The following is a 22,114-nucleotide window of genomic DNA, read 5'->3' on the forward strand; positions in this document are numbered from 1 at the left end:
CTGCACCTTGTACAGGAGCACTGCTCCAGCTGAGCCACATCTGTCACTGCAGGAGGATGCAGCCACCATGGAATGGGACTGCTGCCAACACCCTGCCTGACGGGTGTCAGGTTGTACTCTGACTGTGTCAGGGTTTGGGGTTTGTTCTTTGTAGTGCTGTATTTCTATTTTAATTTCCCTAGTAAAGAACTGTTACTCCTAATTCCCATATTTTTGCCTGAGAGCCCCTTGATTTCAAAATTATAATAATTTGGAGGGAGGGGGTTTACATTCTCCATTTCAAAGAGAGGGTCCTGCCTTTCTCAGCAGACACCTGTCCTCCAAACCAAGACAGCCACAAGTGAACTCCCAGCACTCCATCGACCTCAAGTGCACTGCAGAGCTACACAGATGATTTCACTCCCAGGAAAAAGTCTAGTTTTGCATTTCTTACGAAGAAAATACTCTTTGTGGTTTTCTGAGAGTTATTTCTGGAAAGAAAAAAATACTGTTTTGGATATTAGTTGTGTTAATGCTGATGTAAATTGAGATTAAATCCATTGTTGACCACTAGAGTAGAATCTTCTTTCACAACTTTCCCCCTTTTCTCCCATTACCAAATGAACTAAGAAGGGGTCACTGAGCAGGCCCAGCTGTTTGTTTTGTGTGCTCTGCATACTGACAATGGCTTATTCTCCCTTCCTGTCTTCAGCATGCAAACCTTTTTCTACATTTATGATGGGAAATATTACACTCAATCTGAATTAGGGAGCCACAAATAATAAAATTATTAGAAAATGAAAGAAAGCCTGCACTGTGTCTCATAAAGAAGTTCAAACTCTTTTCTTCTTTTTCTTTTTTTCGTAAAATTAAAAAACCCCCAGCCCCTAACCACCCAAAAGTAACCCCATTATCCACTTCTAAGTGGCAATCACATAAAGAAAATTAATAAAGGCTCCTGCAAACTTAATGGACAGAAAGATTATTAACCAAAACCAGAATGGTGCTGTTAGATTCCATCTGCTACAAATTACCATTCCAGCCTTAGGATATTATTGATGTGCTTGCACTATATCAACTTTAAATCACCATAAACCATTGCCTAACCCAGTTCTGCCACTGGCCAGGTGTTCTTACAAGGCAATTTTGATTATTTGCAGTGTCTCCAGAAATCTTTTAATTTTATATGAGGTGAAATGGATAGATCCATGTGGGAAGATTCTTCATAACAATCAGTTCATGCAAAAGTGGTAAGGGACTTCTGAAAAGCTCATTTTTAGGTGTTTTAAATGTGGTGCTTCATCAGTTCATACTGAAGAAGAAAAAACCCTTCATTCTGGTTTTGTTGGAAATAAGAATAATGCAACTGAGTTTAACTCTTGTAAATGTTCACTGACCACCAAAATGGTGAAGTATTTCCATAAAAGCATTAAAACTCCCCAAACTGAAACAACTAGTAGAAATCTCTTGGAATTATGTCTATCCTTTTGAGAATGGAAAGTCTGATCCAATCCACTATAATTTGAATTCCAACTGAGCAGTCTGCTACCATGGCTCTTAAGAGTTTACTGGATGCTGAATTTCATCTACCAGGAAAACCTGTTAGATATAATAATTTAATTTTTCAAGAAACAGTCCAGGGGACCAACAGTTAAACCAAGAAACCTCTATTAAACAGAATAATGAAAATTAATTAATTAGCTTCCTCACAGTGCTTTGATAGATGCATTGAATAAATCTAAGCTGATTTATCAGTCAAGTGCCTTTGTGTGGTAGGTATTAGAATTATCTGTCATTAACCTTATGCTACTAATGAAGGTGTTTGGGTAGAGAAGTTAAATGACTTCCCAAGGTCACATCTGAAGTTGGCATTACAACTCAGGCATTTACTTTCAGTCATTAGAGATAATTTCTTAAAAAAAAAACAAACTAAAGGGCTTCATGAGGTAAAGATCATGACCCAGAAAGGCACCATCAGTTCTCTAACCTCAGTTTCAGAAGGCAGGAAAAAAAAAAAAAAAAAAAAAAGAGAGATGGCAAAAACATTCCAAGGAAAAAAGTGACCCATCCGAGCCTGGAGTGATACCTTCTAAATTCTGTTTATTATATTATTATGTTTTACTCCCAGAATCTGCCTGACAATTTGATTTATTTTGTGTGATTTACATTATAGTTAAGTGACACCTCACTCTCTGTTTCCAACAAAACCCATAGACAAATCAAGTTGCCAGTGAACATCTCGAAAAATAACAATCCATCTTTGTTGTTATTAATGTTATGGTAAGAGGTGGGGAAGGGAAAATATTATATAATGAAAACAGCTTTTGAGAGAAGATTTAAATATTCTGCAATATGGACTATAAAAGAAACTTAACCTCCTTAATGCTCAAGCTGACAAAATATATTTTTTAAAATGTATTGGCTATGCAGAGAAAATTCTGCCATTTGTATTCAATAAATATCAAGGAGTGCAATTTTTTTCCCCTCAGGATGGAAAAATGTAGGTTTGGTGTAAAGAAATATAAAAACATGCATTATTTTCCCTGACCTTTTGACAGGCTGTCTATTGAGCTTGGTAGGACATCCAATAAATTCAGATTCAGATTTCAAAATTAATGATGAATACTACAGACTTTTCACAGTATTGAACTGGCAGTGCCAAATTCCTCCAACATGAGCAAGTGCAGCTCCACGCACTTCAGCAGAGCTGTGTTTGCAGATCTTCACAAGCAATTCTGGCCCCGTGCCTGGGAAAGCATCTTACATTTCAGAGTCACTTGATTATGGCTCATCTTTAAACCACATTTTACTATTTGCAAGATACTTGACCCACAAAACCAGAGAAGTCCATCTGCTACGATTCCATTGTGCATCAGTAAGTAAAAATGATGAAATTGTTTGAAGTGAAAAATCTGGTATAAAAGGGACATAAATATATTCCAAATACGTATTTGCTTCTGCAGGCTGATGAACTTGAAATTTGGGGTTAAAAATTTCACTTGCATTAGAAATTCATTTCTTCAAGATGCTTTTTACCTGAACCAGAAATAGTTCTTACAACTAAAAGGGCAGGATCCACCTAAAAGAAACCATCCTTGGAAAAAAGTAAGAATGCACCCACAAGCCAGCACCAGCTGTCACAGACATACAAGATTCAATTAAAAATCTGCTTCTAATAATCTGGAACAACCTAAATGGAATAAAAAACTAGCTATTAGGCCCAAGACATCTACTGATACCAAAATTGTTGCTTTTTGATGGGGTACAAGCAAATCACATGTCAAAAATCATTAACCAACCTCCAGTTTGGTGTCAAATACAAATCTAATATAATGTTAAGCTTGTAAAACCAAGACTAAATAACTAAAACTGCTCAAATTTTTTTTTGTTTGTTTGGGGTTTTTTGTTTTTTTTTTTTTTTTTTTTTTTTTTTTTTTTTGTTTTTTATTATTTCATAGAATCACAGAATGCCCTGGGTTGGAAGGGACTTTAAAGCTCATCCAGTTCCACCCTCTGCCATGGGCAGGGACACCTTCCACTGTCCCAGGCTGCTCCAAGCCCCATCCAACCTGGCCTTGGACACTTCCAGGGATGGGGCAGCTTTTCCAGGCAGCTTTTCAGAAATTTTTCACCACAGTAAAGAATTTCCTCCTAAGAAAAAAGCTAAATTCTCCCTCTGACAGTTTAACAGCATTACAGTTCTTTCTTTTTCCCATTAAAGTTGTGGGTTTTTCTGGCAGGGAGTTTTTGGCTTTTTATTTTTTTTTAACTACGCCCCTAAAAGGTATTTTTCCTCCTTTTATGCCATTACCTCTTACAATATTTTTAAAATATCTACTTAGCTATTTTTAACTTTTTAATAATGCTATTAAACCTGTCATTGCAACACTTTGTTGCAAATCTGTGGAGGATGTGACTGCTATAACACTAACCCCACATATGCTCACTGCATATAAGCCTACAACTCCACTGCCACAATAATATAACTATGAAAAAACATTGTGGAGGGGTTTTCCATTTGTTTGGGTTTTTTTTTTTTCATCTCTTTATATACCTACCAGCTATTTCCTTTTTCATTGCCACAGCTCCAGTCACAAGGAGGCAGCAATAAATCTTTGCATATGCACAGGGGCTGGGACTGAGGGTTGCTGACAGCCCTGTGATGCTCTTGCAGAAAACAGCAATAAGCCTTAATGGATTCAGCACTGTACAGAAATTTTAGACCTCTAAGACCTTCCTTTAGGTACCGACAAGTACTTAACAAGTACAGTAATTTGACGATTATAAGCCGCACTATTTTGACTAAAATTTTGGTCCGAACCCAGAAATGCGGCTTATAATCAGGTGTGGCTGATATATGGACAAAGAATGAAAAGTTGCTGTTTTAGTTTGGAGGACAGGTGTCTGCTGAGAAAGGCAGGAGCTTCTCTTTGAAATGGAGAATGTAAACCCCTTCCCTCCAAATTATTATCATTTTGAAATCAAGGGGCTTTCAGGCAAAGATATGGGAATTAGGAATAACAGTTCTTTACTAGGGAAATTAAAATAGAAATACAGCACTACAAAGAAACAAACTCCAAACCCTGACACAGTCAGGGTACAACCTGACACCCGTCAGGCAGGGTGTTGGTAGCAGTCCCATTCCATGGTGGCTGCATCCTCCTGCAGTGACAGATGTGGCTCAGCTGGAGCAGTGCTCCTGGACAAGGTGCAGTTTCCCTCCGGAGCTCCAGTGGGGATGTGGAGAAATCCGGTTTTCCTCTGGAGTCCAGTGGAGAAAGGGGCTCCCTTAGTGTCCCAAAACCTCTGTTTTTATCTTGGTAAGAAATGTTGGGCTCTTCCCCCTGGCTGGAGCAACTCCCAATGGGATGCAGTAATTTTATCAGTGCCACAGTGGGACTCAATGGCCATGAGCAGAAAATGACTGGCTGGAGGAAGGATGGGCTGTGAAAAGATAAAGAACAATGCCCTGCCTGGTTTCAATGGATGGCCCATTAGCAGAATATCTCCCACAGAGATAAGGATCACTGCCCCACCCTCAGCAGATGGTGATAGAACAGACACCTTTTATCACACTCTGTATTGTAACCCAAGACAGTCGCCGACACCCAGACATGCGGTTTATAATCATGAAATTACTGTACTATAGCAAACACCTGACTTCCAGAGCAGAATAAGGTACCTTGACTCCCTGTTTGGTACATGGCAAGAATGAGATGCTCCATTTGAAACCTTTGAAAACACACATACATTGTAAAAAACACACACAGACACTTATTTTATCAGGAAACTATCCAGATTTAGTCAATATCTACCAATATTAACCCTTACTCTTTGCCTGAACTCAGACTCTACAGAATTAGTGTGAGTCCTGCTCTAACACAAGACATTCAGAGGTGTAGTTCAGTACTTGTCATTTCAGTAGTTCCCTAATTGCATTTCCCTTTGCACACTGTGTGACAAGAAAATGCACTGCAATGGGGTTACAAAGCCTTCAAAACATTGCTAGTACAGAAATGACTGAGTTATATTTGTCTTTAAAACACAAGCATTTTTCATAGTTCTTGGCCTGTTGGAGGGCAAATTGAGATGAACATCACCTAATTTTATTAGATGTCCATCCCATGAGTGTCCAAGGTTTCAGTCATTATATTTTATACTCTTCATAGTAGAACGAAGCTATTTCAATATCATCCCTGAAGACTTGTAATTATCACTGGGCAACTTTACAGTGTGTCTCTTTAGAAAGACAAGATACTATAAATATATATATATATTTATATATTTATTTATGTATGAAGTACAGATCTTTCAAGATAAATAGGTAATTTTCCCTATTTTAGTTCAGACTGACAAATAATTAAGTCCAGAGCAGTTCTTGGCCAGGGCCAGATTGTGAAGCACTGATTTGTCTTTTTACTTAATAAACATTTAGCTCAATTGTACTGCTAGTGAAGCTGAACTGAAATTTAATTCTTGTTGCTCATGTCTTTTGAAAAACTGCTAGAATCACAATTTCTAACATGCTCAATTGCTTTAATGAACTACTAAAACACAGCATTTTCCTCTGCCCGTCATCCAAACATTTCCTGGGCAATCACTGGCATAAAGTTGACCAAAACTCCTGAAACAACACCTCTAGCATTTCACCCAGTATATAACTCTTCCTGCCTCTCCTAGAGTGTTGGAGTCTGAAAAAAGAGGCCTCTCTGAGTTCCTCAGAGATCAACAAGCTGCAGTGACAGCTCAAAAACACAGTCCTAGATATCAGTAGAAAACAAATCTCAAAAACAAGTCTCTGTGAGAGCTGCAAAACATAGTTTTAGACATAATAAAAATAGAGTAGAATATTGCTTACATTTTTCAGATAGAACAGGTAGGCCATATGTGTAGATCATATGTAAACTTTTGTACTAAGAAACTAGAATTACAAAAGGTTTAGAAGAAATGCTTCCAATTCATGTTTTTAGCTCATTGGGCAGTTTGTAAATAAGAATCTGTGTATTGAAGTGGAGGTCTCTCTCACTCTCTCTTCCTTCACCATCATCATCATCATTACCAACACATGAAGAAGAAGAGGAAGAACAAGAAGGCAAAAAAACCCAAAATAAACCAGGGAGCATCTGCCTCTTGAGGCTCTGTAGCAGCCTGCAGCCTCTGCCTCTGCTCAGGATTCTGTACCAGGCTGCAATTTTGTCCCTCTTGGGGCTTTGCACCAGGAGCTGCTTGTACTTCTAATGGGGACTTTACTTCTATTTGGGACTCTATGCCAGAAGTTTTTAGCACAGACTTTAACACTCGGGACTCTTTGCCTTTTGAGACTGATGTGCCCTTACAATAAACAACTTTACAGCAACTAACAACTGCTCAGCTCTTTTAAAGAGAAATACAAATCCTGCCACCAGAGGTGCCAGAGGGAAATGTGGCTGTGTCAATAAGCTCACTTACCTCCACTAGCTTGTTGGCGTGTTCGCGGAAGACCTGAGCGTATTCCTTCACTTCTTTCTCGTTGCCGCTTTTCGCGGCCTCGATGAGAACCAGCAGCGGGACGTTGGTCTCCAGGAATGAATCTGATATGTGATCCATCACTGCCTTCCGGAGCTGGCACAAAGAAAACACACCAGTGAATAAAGGGCATTTACCAGCACATGTTCCCACTGTTCATATTTGAGCACTCAAGTGTTGCATCTCGCAGCATTATGGGGGAATTTGGACTTTTTGCTTTCTTTTCTCCAATATTTCTGGCACGCAAAATTAAAAACTTGAGGTCCTAGGCTCTGCAAACCCCTCCTGGGATTTGTGCTGACATACACCTAATCCCGCTGGCCTGAATGGATCTGCACAGAATGATGGTGATAACTCATGTAAGACACAGCAAATTGATGAGAATTGAAAGCCCACACTACTTGAGAAAACAGTTCAACTCACTAAAAAGCCAAATATGGATTAAGGCACTTAACTCCAAGTAACCATTAAAAATATTAACCAGAATCTTTCTAAGCCTTCTCTAATTCCTCCAGTGAATAGTATTCCATGCAATAATTAATATTTTGTGTAGCAGATGCTTTGTGCTTTGTATTCCCATTTGAATAGCTCCAAGAAGCAAAAACAGAACACCTTTTTAGCATTTTCCAAGCAGATTAGAAAACATACTACAATTTATTCTAAAGAAAGAAAAAAAACCCTATCAAGTTACTGAAGATTTAACACCTGTTAGTCCATATAAACATCTATTTGAAACAATATTACTGTAAGAATGATGTCACTAACCTCTTTTCCACCTTGCTAATGACCACTTATTAATGTCAAACTTCACTAAAATTTGAAAGACGGCCAGAAAGATGATTGAAATCTTAAATAATTCTTCCTGGAAGCTTAATTGCTCTGTAGGATTGTGGATCAGAAACATCTTGATTACCTTTTCTCCAGCTTTTGGGTTGTTAGGAATGAGAAAAATGTGGACTCAAACAGAAGCTAGGAGCTATTCAGCCTGGAGGCTTGGGTAGCCATTAGTCTCCTTAAATCAGGCATTTTTAGTTAGATGAAGCATCCAGAGAGGTAATTTTCTCTATTCTGCCACCCAGACAAGAAAGCTTTAGATAGACAAGGTGCCATCAAAACACCCAATCACACTGAAAACTGGCCTATTGTCAGACATTGCAAATACACAATCCAAGATGGATTTGCTGTTTGATGACAGCAATTCTCAGCTCTATCTGAATAAGGGGAAAGCTAACTTTGAATATTTTCCTTCATTCCCTGAGTGATACAGTAAAAACAAGTGAAGCAAAATAGCATATATGTGCTTGTAGGAGGTATTCCTTTTGCTTCCATCACAACTGAAGCTGTCAATGTATTAAGCAGTTCTCAATTCTCCTTAAAAATTAACTCTACTCAGATTCAACCTGGAAAGTTTTTTTCCCACTTTCAAAATGATTAAAGGCACTCAGAATAGCTAACTCAGTAACACATACAAACAGGGGGAGGAAAGAAGACAAAAAGAAGAAAAGAATCATCTATCAGAGACCTGCCAACAGTTTGGAAGCTGGTGTGTGTTTGCTACCACCTATTACATTTCCATCTTGTACTCTTTATTTTTTCTCTCATCAATCTGCTGCTATCTCCTTGCTGACTCCTACTTTACTCTTACATTAAAAGCTCTTTCAGACCACACTTTGGGTCTATTTGCACAGCATCTCACACAATGAGACCCCGATTCATGAATAGTTTTCATAGGTACCATCTCAATAGAAATACTAATATTGTTCCAAGTACATCAAAACACAAAAATAAGAAAACCTATTCTAAGATGCTTAGTGTCAGATAATAGCAGCAGCACAGTACCCTGCATTCTATGGTTGATAGATTTCCAGTCTGCATTCATAAAAAAAATTAACTTAAAATTCAGACACATGGTGGGATTCTTGGGGTTGCTCTGTGCAGGAAAACCAGGAGTTGGACTCAGTGATGCCAGTGGGTCCTGTCTAAATCAGGATATTCTATGATTCCCTATTAAATGAATAGTTTCACCTATAGCCAGCATTAAGGGAGAAATAGTACCAGAGAAGGTGCATCATAAATTTGCATAATTCTCCTTTGCAGACATCCATTTCCCAGGGCTTGCAGGCAAACTCCAAGTCAGATGCCTCATTTGAGTACTTATAGTTAGATTTTGATGCCCATTGTACCAAAAAAGGCCAAAAGGCAGCATTTCCAAAAGAACATATAAAACTTTTAAAAATCCCATGTGGCTTCCAGCTCATTCTCAGTGAAAGATCCTTTAAAATTCCACTTGCTCAAGTTCAGTACGTGCCAGTGAAAACCTACTGTCCACTGCACTAAAAAAACCTTCCTTTAAATGCTAAATGAGCACTGACACTTTTCTGTTTGTATCCTGCCATAAGGAGGGATCTGTTCCAAAGGCTTGTATTTATTCAGTGAACAAGCAATTCAATTTTTAATCTAAGGCAATGTGGTGTTATAGATCGGGTTATAACAATATGCCCCATGGAATTGTAACTGCAGTCTCAGGATGTCCAAGTAAGCAGCTTATTTTCATCAGTGTTAAATATCTACAGCCTACAACCATATACCAGAAATCAATAAAAAGGACAGCAAGAGCATCAGCTAACCAGCAATTTGGGGTTTACCATAGTAAATATACAGTAGAGCTCTTTCTGAATCAAAATGAATGAATAAAATGAAGATCTTGTTTCTAATGGTAACTGTGTTGTCCTCTGAGGTTCATAATTGCAGTAGCTGAAAAAAAAGAATCTGAATTCTGACTGTCACAGGTTTAATAAATACAAAATTAATACATTCTATTTTTCTTCTGCTGTGTTAATCATGGATGTCAGTAAAATATTTCTGGCCCCTCTTGTAAAGAGGCATTGTAATTTCTTTAGGAATTTGTTATCTGAGTTTTAGGACGCCCTTGCATTGAAGTTGAAAGGTAGAGTTAACAGGTTTTATGTACACAGGAGACCACAAATTCTGCCATCCTTCACCACAAGCTGTGAAGAACGACTTGACAAAATCATTAGTTAAATGTGACAGCAGTATGAAGGCAAGACATTCATCCAAGAGCTCAAATGGATACATGACAAGCTAATATTAATGGCACCAGACAAGACATTTAAAAGTACTGGCTCACCGTTACCAGTCTATTTGATCCAATTAGGGCTATTCATCAAGGTAAATAACTACTGGAAAGGCAATCTTGTGTGCTCCTGTGCACACTGCAACAGAGTCCAGTCTAAGTGATGGCTGTGTACCCGGACTTTAGTTTCAACAGGTAATGTCAGTTCTGAAGGGAGTGGGAGGAGAAGGCTGTGACTTGAATTTGAATGGTCATAAAGCAAGCAGCAAGCACCTGTCGTGTTTTATTCCAAAGCCAGCACCAGAGTTTTGCTCACACACCTGCATTAACAAATGCCTCTGCAATGCCTTAATTTGTGCTGTGCTCTGATGTAAATATTATGACACACACTATTACTCATAAAACAACGTTTTAGGTTCCCCCCCCACCCCCACTGGATTTCTAATTTAGAGATGAATTCCAAGCACAAATTCCACCAGATGAGACTTCATTTATTAGAGGAGGAAGCATGTAAAATTGAAGTTTTCCTTAATTCATTTTGTCAGAGAGAAAACTTTATTAGTGTACATTAATAAATTCACCAGAAAAAACAAAAAATATAGAAGGAAAACATCAAGACCTGCCAATATTTTTGAAAGCATGAATGGTGCACAGGCAGATTTTATATCTTTCCAGTTCAGTCAATTCCATCCGTTTATGGTGCTCACTCAAGTTGCTGTTTTTGATAGCATCATGTTCTAAGCACTGTTTAGGGCTTTTTTATCATAGTCAGTTCACAGCCATAACTGAGCTCAAAGAGGTTAAATGCCCACCACAACGATGTTTTCCATGGCTATATAACAACTTTAGAACCAAAATGTCTCAGTGCTACTTACAGTCTAGTAGAGAATTAAATGTCTAATCCTGCCACTGGAAGGTAAAGCCACAGCAGGAGATTAATGACTCCAACAGATTGTTAAACTTTATAAAGCCTGGCAGTACAGAGCTGCCTGTAACAAAAGTTTACCAAGGAGCACCTTATTCACCATTTTCCATTTAACGTGCGCTGCACCCCAGCTCCAGTTTGCACCTGCAGAGCTCCCAAACAGGCATTAATTCAATTGAAAGGGATGAAAATAAAGCCTTCTCCACTGCAGTTAAGGTGTGTCACCTCCAATATGCTGTGAAATTGAGTTCTGGAGAATAAGGCAGTGGCCATTAGAAGCTGCTGCAGTAAGGTGCTAAAGAGAAAGTCTCAGTTCTGCAGACTGTGTCCAGGAGGACGTGACCAAAGAATGGTGACCTGGGGGATGGGGGCAGCAACACCACCAATTATGTCTTGGCAGATTAAACAGCAAAAAAGACTAATATTTAGAATATGTGTCACACTTGGACACTCAAACTACAGATCTATGGAATATGTTAACAAAAAAAAAAAAATTAAAAATAAAAAGAAGAAAAAGAGTCAAGGATACAGGAAGAAATGCTGTTACAAAGACAGGTAATACTTATTAGAATCATGAAATGGCCTGGACCTTAAACATCATTCACTTCCTACCCCCTGCCATGGACAGGGACACCTTCCACTTGCCCTGTTTTCTGCAAGCCCTGTCCAACCTGGCCTTGGACACTTCCAGGGATCCAGGGGCAGCCACAGCTGCTGTGGGCACCCTGTGCCAGGGCCTCACCTCCCTCACAGGGCAGAATTTATTCCTAAAATCTAATCCAAACCTGCTCTCTTCTAGTTTGAACTTCTTAAATTTTTTCCATATTTTTCTATATGTGAGCTTTCCTCTCTCTACAGAGAAGCTGCCATCATCAGGAAAAGATTTGGGGTGAATTTACTAACAGAAAGCAAGTTGAAATGACAATTTTTGACCAAAAATTTGAACAACTGTAAGAAACAAACACAAAAATATTCCTCCTAGTCATAGGCCACTACAAAGGACTCCAGAAAATGGTTCATGGCCCAAAGCATGGAAGAACCCAGTTACCAAGTGCTAGGGTACTTAATTCCTCATTGATTTGAATCTGTTTCTTTGGTTGGTTGTTTTTTTGTTTGTTTTTTTTGGTGGTGGTTTTTTTTTTTTTTTTTTTTGTATTTTTTTTTGAGGACCTAGGGGGGTGGATTATCAATTTTCATGATAGAAAATTTTTATACTGCCCTTTAAAAAAATATTTTTTAGAGAGAGCAAGCCTCAGGCTTGCTAGCAATATTTGTACAGTTACATAAAAGCAGAAAAAAATATGTTTGGGGGAATGATAAACACATTCCCCTCAAACATGTGAGGATTATCAGGGTATGAACTCTGCCTTTCATGTCTGGGTAGAACAATAAAAAACCAACTCTGATGGCAGAGCTGGGATTGTATTAGATATTTATTACTTCTAAAAATAAATAATTATATAGGGGATTAACAAGTAGAGGACAGTACAGAGATTCCCATTAAGTGTGGGAAAACCTGAAATACAGGTAGGAACTGAGCAGACAGTAAAAAGCATTAGGAAAGTGAAAATAACCCAGGAACGAAAAGACAGTGATTAACTTCTGCATTCTGTATGACCTGAGAGGGTAGAATTGTGATAAAGTGAATGTGGGAGGATGAAATTGCAGAACAGGAAATTACATGTAGGAACAAAGAAGGGAGAAACTATAGGTTATCCTAGCAGAGATAAAAAAAGGGATAAGACTTTGAAAAATAGCCTTGTGAAAACTGAAGAGCACTGTAAAGTGTAAAAAATTGTCACCAAAACTGCAAACCTAAAGGGTCTGATGTAAAAGAGATGAGACAAAGAAGAGGGTAATGAGGAAGAATAGAGATAATGAAATAAAAAAACAAAGATTAAACTAAGAACCAAAACCTATTGTGTAGCTTCATATACTGTCTCAGGCCCTGCAGAAATGATACTTACATCAAGCAGAGCAGCTTTGAAGCTTTATGGGTTTTTTTAATCAAATACAGTAAATAAATAAAAAGGGGGAAAAGCTGGTTTGGGGAGATGAAGTACCTATTTGGTCAAGATGGGAAGGAAATTTTCTAAGAAAATTCTTAATGAAGTTATCCTCCCTATGAGCAGTCAGATCCAATAAGCCTTACAGGTTAAATACAATAAATGTCACACTTGCAGCCCCACCTAACCCAGCTGCACGAACAGCCTGGCACAGTAAATATTGTCATCAGCTTCTCCAAGACCTGGAGACTGAGCCCAGTGGAAGCTGCTGACAGCTCTTGGGTAGACCTGTCTGCTGAAGTGCCAGACAATGGCTGAAACAAGATTAAAAATTGATTGTGTGCTGCAAAAATGGATTTCTCATCATCCTGTCCAAGAGCCACTCAAAGTCACCAGCTGATCCTGCCCCATGGACAGAGATGATTGATACCTGATACTATCAATTATCATCCATGCCTTTCAAACAGCCCTTACAGCAGTGGGATCAGCCTGGGTTTTGTACTTGGGTTTCTTTTGTTGGGGGTTTTGTTGTTTTTTCTTTTCTTTTTTTTTTTTTTTTACACAGTAATAATTGGAAACAAAACCTTTTGTATCTGGTTGCTTAATTACAAGTAGAACATAACATTGAAGATATTTCATAACACTTAGAAATAGAGTTAGTGAACAAAATTAATGTCAATTAAGAAACTAATGTAATGTTGAAATCCCATTTGGCAATTAAACTCTGTGTACTTTGCCATTGCTCATAAAGACATTAGGAAGCTGGAATTACAGAAGTCTTTGGAAAAGGATTATGTTTTCCTCCACATTTACAATGCTCCCTACCTCATGCTACCTCATTATTGATAATGAACACCAACATTTGAAGCTGCTGTTATGAATCCAAACTTCTCTAATTTCCTTTAGCTGATGTGACTATGGGACATTCTTGAGATGACACTACAGAACAGGGAAAACTTCTTTATGTAAAACTATTATCAACAGAGGGGTGGTGTTTTTTTGGTGGTTTTTTTTTTTTTTTTTTTTTTTTTAATCTCGTTTGTGGGTATTTTTATTTATAATGTAGCAACATTATACACTCCTACTGAGCTTCTCCCACATTTGCAGTGTCTTTTATCAAAAAGATTTAAAAACTCCATACTTACTCCTCTGCAATGATTATAGAGGTAGGCATCTTCTGAACACAAAGATTTTTTGAAATACCTGAGGTTTTACGAGGGCTCATTATTTGAGGAATAATACACAAACTATGTGCAGCAATCTCTTGCAATGCAATAGAGTTGTAACTGAGTTTTGCCTCCTAAATCTTTTCAAGGAACTTTGAAAGGCCCTCTGCTCATGACTTCAGTTAAAAAAACCCAAACAAACAAACAAACAAAAAAATTAAGTCCGTATTTCAAAAAGCAAAAGCAGCCATGGTTACTACACCATGGCTTTTGCCAGAAAAAAAAAACAAAAACAAAAACATCATCCATCATGAGTATTATGTTGCAGATCAAAGTTTCCTTTGTTTGATGAAATGTTACACACTGCAGCCTTACCCAAAACTCCCTGATATGGGCATAGTTTCCTGAAATATGGCACCATATGTGCATCAGTAAACATTATGTGTAGAGTAAATTAAACCAAGCCTTATAATTAGGCAGTAAGGAAATTACTGCAGACCTGAAAGAGTAAATCAGCAGTATTAAAGCACTCTCCACTTCCTCTGGAGCACTTCAGAGCACCATAAAAACCTCAATGTCACAGTGATAAACACCTAGAAGTGCATTTTGAGGGAAACAAAGACGTGTGCGTTCAAAGAAGTTCAAATCAAAATCCTTATTGATTGTAATTCAAATAATAGAGCATTTTCCCTAATCATTTAGATCAGATTTTTGAAAAATCTTCCTAAAAGTCCTTTCCTGAAGTAATTTCACTGGTTATTCTACCAAATGGGAGCAGACAAACAGTGGAAGTATTGATCAGCATGCCAGGGGCTCATGGCTCTTTCAGACCATGTTGGTGACATTCAGAGTGTCCCTGCTCCTGGGGCCATAAATTCAGCAGAATCTGGAAGGGCAGAGGACTTCATCAAGTGCAGCATTGTAATCTCTGCCTTCTAAGCCAGTATCACACCAGACTCTGGCCTAACACCTGCAAAACCTAGAAAACAACCACAAATCTAGAAAATAACTATACACAATGCAGTGCACCCATATTGAATGAATACAAAATATACACATGTAGCTCTGGCACAGAAATAAATCTGTATTAGCATTTGATTTTGGGAAGCCAGCTTCCAGATTTGCACATTCAAGAGCACTGGAGTCACTGCAGGTGAAAATCAAATCTATTAAGCAACAATGAAAAGGTGCTGAGTTTCTCACAAGCAAGAGCTGATGCCACAGGTGGCCTTAGGTTCAAGGAGATTTAGATTCATTTGTGGCTGGCTCCCTTTAAAAAATGCCAGTATTTTTTCAAGATGTATTTTCATGCAACAGAATGGGGCAATCAGCAGTGTACTTCCCCTTTGGAAACAGCCAAAAACTCCTTTTTGGTGACACAGCAGAGAGCCCTGTAGGTTTTCTGTTTAAGTGTAACCTTGCTTCAACTCTGCCTTGGCAAAATAAATCTTAATAAACATTCCTGCAAGACTAAATTCTGAAGTTACAGCCTCCTTGGATATTCTGCTGCTACTTCACACTTGCATGAAGTTCTGCATCTTCAGAACATTACTGAAAACTTAGAACTCTTAGAAACTCTCACAGTATTATGTGAGCTTGGGAAGGTCTGTGACCCTTTTGTTCTCTGTTTTCTTCCCCTATTTAAATTATACACATCTTGAATTTAAAAAAAAAAAAAGCCAACTTCAGGATTTATAACTTTCCTCAATTCCCTCTTGTTTGCAATAAAGGGCACATCAGAGGAGAACACACTTCCCCAGCCCCTCAGAAATCCAGAAATGCACCCATTGCTGCACTATCAACTGGCTCTAGTGGGCAGCTGGAAAGTAAAGGACTCCTCACACAAACCTACCTTCAGGTGCCTAAATTAGAAAGCAGATTGTTCATTATTCCCTCTGTACAAAGAGCTCACACAAAACACATCCAGTCACCCTCCAGAGATGAGCTCTCCAGTGACTGTAAGGGAGGCTGAACAAAAACCACTTCTGTACACCAACACCACCTGATTTCTATAACTGACTGCTGTGAGTTTTCAGAGTTCTCTCTTTCCTCTTCCCCCTCAGTATGAGCTTTTATTTCTCTGTGTGTGCTCTTCATTGACTTTGGGAAGCTGGAAGAAGATTTTTATTTAATGTATATTAAATTTGATTAGAATTGGGGGTCACTGTTTTCCACGGAAGATTTTGTTTTTCTTTTTGAGCCCTTATACACTTGGGCTTCTATCTTAATATTCAGATTCTTTGTATCTCCTAATGCTGGTGCAACACAGAATACCTCAAGTGAGGCAGCTTCACTTTCAGAAGCAACTTTATTTTCTGAGCTTCAGATTATTCTTTTAAAACTGGACAGTAAGTCTTGCTTGTCCTCATAGACCATAGTAAAGAGAGGATAAATAAAAAAAAGAAGTCAGTTAAAAAAATTAAGTCAGTTAATCATGATTCAGAGCACCAAGATTTAATTTCTAGGTGCTGCTGGCCCTCCCTACATCATTTACAAGTCATCTGGTCTGGGTGTGAGACAGCAGCTTTGCTGAAATAAGATGATGACAAGATTTCCTCTTTTGGAGGAAGTCCTGTGTTTTCCTCAAAGCATTTACATTTTGTAAAGAAGCAACCTGTGCATATCCTTGAGTAGAGAGATTTAAGCCCACAGACTGAAATAATTATATAAGTGCCTATCCATAATATAATTGACATTATATGGGTTAGCTGTGATAAAATCTCTTCCACCAGAACACATTCTTTCAGTTTTAGGTGTCCCATCAGTCTAATTCCATGAGTTAATATTCATGCTTTTTGTTCTGAGAGTCCTAGCGTCTACACCAATTTTTGGCAGGCTTCAAAGTGCTAAAGTTTGTGGTTTTTTACCCTAAATAGAATTCATAAACAGCAATACAACTTAATCTACATGGAAGTGAGTGACATAAAGAGCTAATGGAGACATGCTGCTGCTCAAGGGCTGGAACAGAGAGATAATAAATAAACCTAAGAACATGCTGAATCCTGGGATCTAGTTCAAACTGGTGTAACCCATATTAAACAAAGGACAGTAAATTGCAAGTCCTTTCAGAGACCTATGAAGGTGATAAAAAAAATGAGCAGGATCAAGACAAAGATATTGTCCCCAAAGTCTTTGTTTTACCAAATTTGCATAAATAAATTACAGAAGGTATTTGTCTCATCAAACTTTAAGCTTTGGCAAGCTTGACTTGCAGCCTAATACAGCTACTGAAACAGTACAATCAAGGATTTAATGATAATTGTGGGTGCCTTCCAACTCAGGATATTCTGTAACTAAAAGATAATAATTGTAGATTGAAGGGAGGGATGTTAGAGAATAGGTTGATGAAAATCATGCCCAGAGTCCACCAAGTGTCTCACAAAGGAATTTGCAAGAGCTCATCTTAGCACAGGGGAATGTAAATGACTGATCAAATATACATAAGGGTCATGTGAAAGGATGTACTTACTGCATTATACATAAAGAATTGATTAGAGGTATAAAAAGGGCAAATATGACCCGGATTTTGGTTTTTTTTCTTTTCAATTTGGCTTCTGCAGAGTGTGTGTCTGGTAGGAAGATACCACAGCATGGTCATTATTAATATTAGTTCATGCCTAAATGGCCAAACCTGATCCTGAGTACCCCAAAGTGTGTCCTCATTCCTGGGACACTGGTGGAGGCTATTGGGATAAGCAGGCACTGAAAAGAAGCAATCAGCATCCTAACCCATCAGAAAGAGGGAAAACTCATCCAAACCCATGCAGAAATCTTGGAAAAATGTATCTCACAGCTTTCAGTCTACAAAGGAGCTCTGATTAAATCACCAGTAACAAGGACAAACCCCAGACACACCTGATGTGGGAAATCATACAGGAGAACAAGCTCCATGCCACTGTAGAAATCACATAAAGGGTTTATTTATTAATAGTATCCTGCTCTGGTTATACCACACCATTGTTACTGCAGTTGCAGATGGCAGAGAACAGAACCACACTCTGGGCTTTACTTTTTGGACTGATTTTCTGAGGGAATGTTGCTCATCACAGTAAAGCTGCCCTCTTTTTTTCAAACACATAATTATTTGTTGGCCAGTTTAAAAACCATCTGACAGAGGGAAAAGGTCTTAAGGATGGTGAATAGCTGGAGTTTGATGGAAAATTGTCTGGGGATGAGCAGAGTGACTCAAATCAGTGTCCTGTGGAGGGAAATTTGCTATGTGAAGTCAGAATACTGCACACCCAAATTTAGATATCTAACAGTAAGATTAATTTCTATTAGACATCCATTCCATTGAAGTAAAAGCCCAGGACATCAGTCTACATGCCCAAAAGTATTTATCAAAATGCAACTGGTAACGCAGTAATTTCAGGACTTTCTACTCCACACTCCCTGTACCACACAGGCAAAAAAGCCTTTGTTTATTTTTAGGTCTTTAGATCATCCAGTCCAACCTCCTGTCAAGGTAGTGTCACCTAGAGCAGGTGACACAGGATTGTGTCCAGGGGGTTTGGAATGTCTCCAGAGAGGGAGATTCCATGGGCAGGGCAGCTGTTCCAGGGCTCTGCCACCCTCAACATAAAGAATTCTTCCTCATGTTGAGGTGAAACTTCTTGTGTTTTAGTTGGTGGCCTTTAGTCCTTGTCCTGTCACTGGGCACTTCTGAAAGAAAACTGGCACCATCCTGTGACCCCTGCCTTGGAAATATTTATATGGATTGGTGAGATCCCTCTTATTCTCTTTTCCAGACTAAACAAACCCAGCTTCTCCAGTATCTCCTCATAAGGGGGATGCTCCAGAGCCTTCATCATTTTTGTGGCCTCTCCTGAACCTTCTCCAGTAGCTCCTTGTTTAAATTGTACTAAGGAGCCTGGGTCAGATTTTAAGAAGAAATTCTTCCCTGTGAGGGTGCTGAGCCCTGGCACAGGGTGCCCAGATTTGGTGTGGCTGCCCCTGGATCCCTGGAAGTGTCCAAGGCCAGGCTGGATGGGGCTTGGAGCACCCTGGGATAGTGGAAGGTGTCCCTGCCCATGGCAGGGGGTTGGTTAAAGATAGGTCTTAGGGTCCCTTCTAACCCAAACCACCCTGTAATTCCATGAAAATCCAATAAGGAATGGCAGCAGTAAATCATGGGCTGCTGAGCTGTGTCTGCTTCCAAGACCTTGCTCAGTCTGAATTAGGTTGATGTGCTTACTGGCAGCTTATAGTAAGACATATAATTAGACCTTCCTAATGGCTTTCCAATTCCCCTGAGAGTTTAAATTATGAGCTTGAAAGATGTAATTCCATCAGAATAAGAAATATTGAAGTGACTGTGAATTGTGAGGCAGAATTTTCACACCGTGTGTTCCATCCACAATCATTTCCCATGTCTGTATGTTACTCAGATAATGAAATCAAATCTCTGAAAGAAAGAGCTAAGTGACCTGGGAAGAAATAAAAAATCAGTCTTAGATGGGTGATTACTGAACACTTGCAAGGGAGCCTCACTACCAACTGGAAGAAAAAAAAAAATCTGTCTATCTATATCCATCATCTATCTATATCTATATCATCTATATCTTCTATATCATATATCTATATCATATATCTATATCTATATCATCTATATCTATAAATCTCATCTATATCTATATCTATATCTAGATCTATCAACTATATCTAAATTTTTCATTAACAAATTATCTGTTGTAGGTTATCTGGTTTTATGATGCTAACATTAAACTTTCAAAGTGTGAAAAGCAAGCTTTAAAAGGGAGTCATTAAAAACAAAAGGCATGATGATATTCAAAGTTGGTTGTTTCTCCAATGATTTTGCCCAGAATAGAAAGACTGAAATAGTGGGACTCTGTAATCTCCACTGCAGCTCATTTCCTCTGAAGCTTCAGGCCTCTCTCCCCAGCCATTAAAGCAAGCCCTCAGAGACACTCTCACATTCTGGAATTAGCAGAGAGTGCACAGGCAGGTCTGGGCAGCCACACACAGGTACACTGCTGATTATATTCATGTGATGAAGCAGAACATCAATTATGATTCTGAAGGATCATGATTTACAGTCAGAATGCACATTGTTGAAAGCAGACTCCACCTTGCTTTATGTTTGTGCAAAACCCAGCACAATTATGATTTAATCTTGATTAGTTTACTAGCAACTGCCACAATTTAATAAACATTATACCTACGTGATTAACTTCCATAAATATCAGAAACTGCATTAAAAGCTTCATCTCCAAGCAGGAAAATACAATATCTGTGCTTCCCTTTACCCATATCCAGAGTTCCAACCTCTCTGAGGCTGAACATTCCACAGGGGTGAATACACATGAGAAGCACACAGCTTATTAAGAAAGGTGCCATTTTTATATCACGTTTCAGAGTAAATTTGGCTTTAGGGATGAGTAATTCAGGCAACTGCTGAGAGCCTCACACAGAACTAACTCATGTGTTAGTCTGCTACTTCCTTGAAGCAGTGAGAACAGAGGTGGGAGGCAACACATGGTCCCAGCTCCACTGCAGAGCTGAGGATCCCACAAATTTGGAGGTCAGAACAGCAGAGATCTTTCTTCTGTCATTAGCTGAGCAGCAGATGTGACACCAGGCTTTATAAAGGAGACTCAGTGATTCACATTGTCTGAATGTCCACTGCAATGGGGTTGTTATTTGGCAGAATCAGCTCTGAGAATATGATCTGCAAACACGTCTGCTAAAGGTTGAGAAGGAAGAGCTGAAATGAGCTGAGTTTTAGCAGTGCAGAGAACTGATTTCAACATGCCTACAGGAGTCACTCTTTCTGAAACTATCATGCTGCAAACAGGTACCTGAAAGTACATTTAAATCTTCACTTGGTTTGGCAGTTTTCTGATTTGAGATCATTTTCACAGAGGCCAGGTAGAATTTTCATTATTATTATTATTATTATTATTGCTAAATTTTTACAGAAAATGCAGAATTGGGATCCTCTCAAAGGGAGAAAAAAAGAGGTCAAAAAAGGCAATCTGTCCTGCCTTAAATTGAAGGTGTAAAGAGAAACCTAAAGATTTCTCTCTTTTGGTTGCCAATCTCCTTTCACTTATTTTCCAACTCCAGTTTTTTTAATTAATCTTTCTTTCTTATCACAAAACACAATGATAGATGTAATAGAATAAAGCCAAAATGTATGGTTTAAACTAGGTTTTGCAGTTATTGATAAAATCATAGGATAGTTTGGGTTAGAAGGGACCTTTAAAGTTCATCTGGTTCACTTCCCTGTGCCATAGGCAGGGCCAGCCTCAACAAGATCAGGTTGCTCAGACCCATCCAATGTGGCCTTGATGTTTACAGGGATGGGGCATCCACCTCTCTAGGAAAATTGTTATTTATTACAACTTTCTGTATTTTCAAAAGATCTTTATTTAATACATTACCTTGGAAGTTCTCTTTGAACATATTCTACTCTTACAATTTTTCTGTTTCATATTCCACTCATCTTTCCTGTTACTCCAGTGAGAGTATTCAAATAAAACACAAATAAAGCACATATGCCAGTGTTTTTATGACTGGGGTTTTTGGGCTGCCAAGGCAGGGAAGGTCTGGACAATCTGCCTCCCCTCCCACATGGAAAGACCATCGGGGGTTACACTTGGAGTGCGTTTCTTTCTCCTTTTTCTTTTTTTTTTTTTCCTCAGGAAATGCTGCTACTTTGCTTAATGTCATGTGCAATGTAGAGCCATATCTAAATGAGGACACCAATTCTTTACACCTCCACATGTGGTGAAACCAGTGTGAAGTTGGAAAGCAATGATTTCCTTGGAAAATCAAGTAGCATTATCAAAAGCCCTGCTCACCTGTCTCCGAAGGTCTCGTGTTTTCTTGGTCATCTTGTCAATGGCAATGTTGAGTGGGTCTCCCTTCTCCTTCCTTCCAGTCTGTTAAAAACACAAAATTTTAGAGTTAGAGAAAA

The 22,114-nt window shown here is 38.6% G+C and overlaps 1 protein-coding gene across 1 annotated transcript in view; it reads right to left on the bottom strand.

Annotated features, from left to right (window-relative positions):
- Positions 1-22,114, bottom strand: part of CTNNA2 (catenin alpha 2) — a 406,333-nt gene that overhangs the window by 91,651 nt on the left and 292,568 nt on the right. Inside the window, 2 exon segments of the mRNA XM_033060738.1 lie at positions 6,928-7,080; positions 21,999-22,079. Of these exon segments, the coding sequence (XP_032916629.1) occupies positions 6,928-7,080; positions 21,999-22,079 (234 nt within the window).

Source organism: Catharus ustulatus, chromosome 5, assembly GCF_009819885.2.
Source record: "Catharus ustulatus isolate bCatUst1 chromosome 5, bCatUst1.pri.v2, whole genome shotgun sequence".
Classification (NCBI taxonomy): domain Eukaryota; kingdom Metazoa; phylum Chordata; class Aves; order Passeriformes; family Turdidae; genus Catharus; species Catharus ustulatus.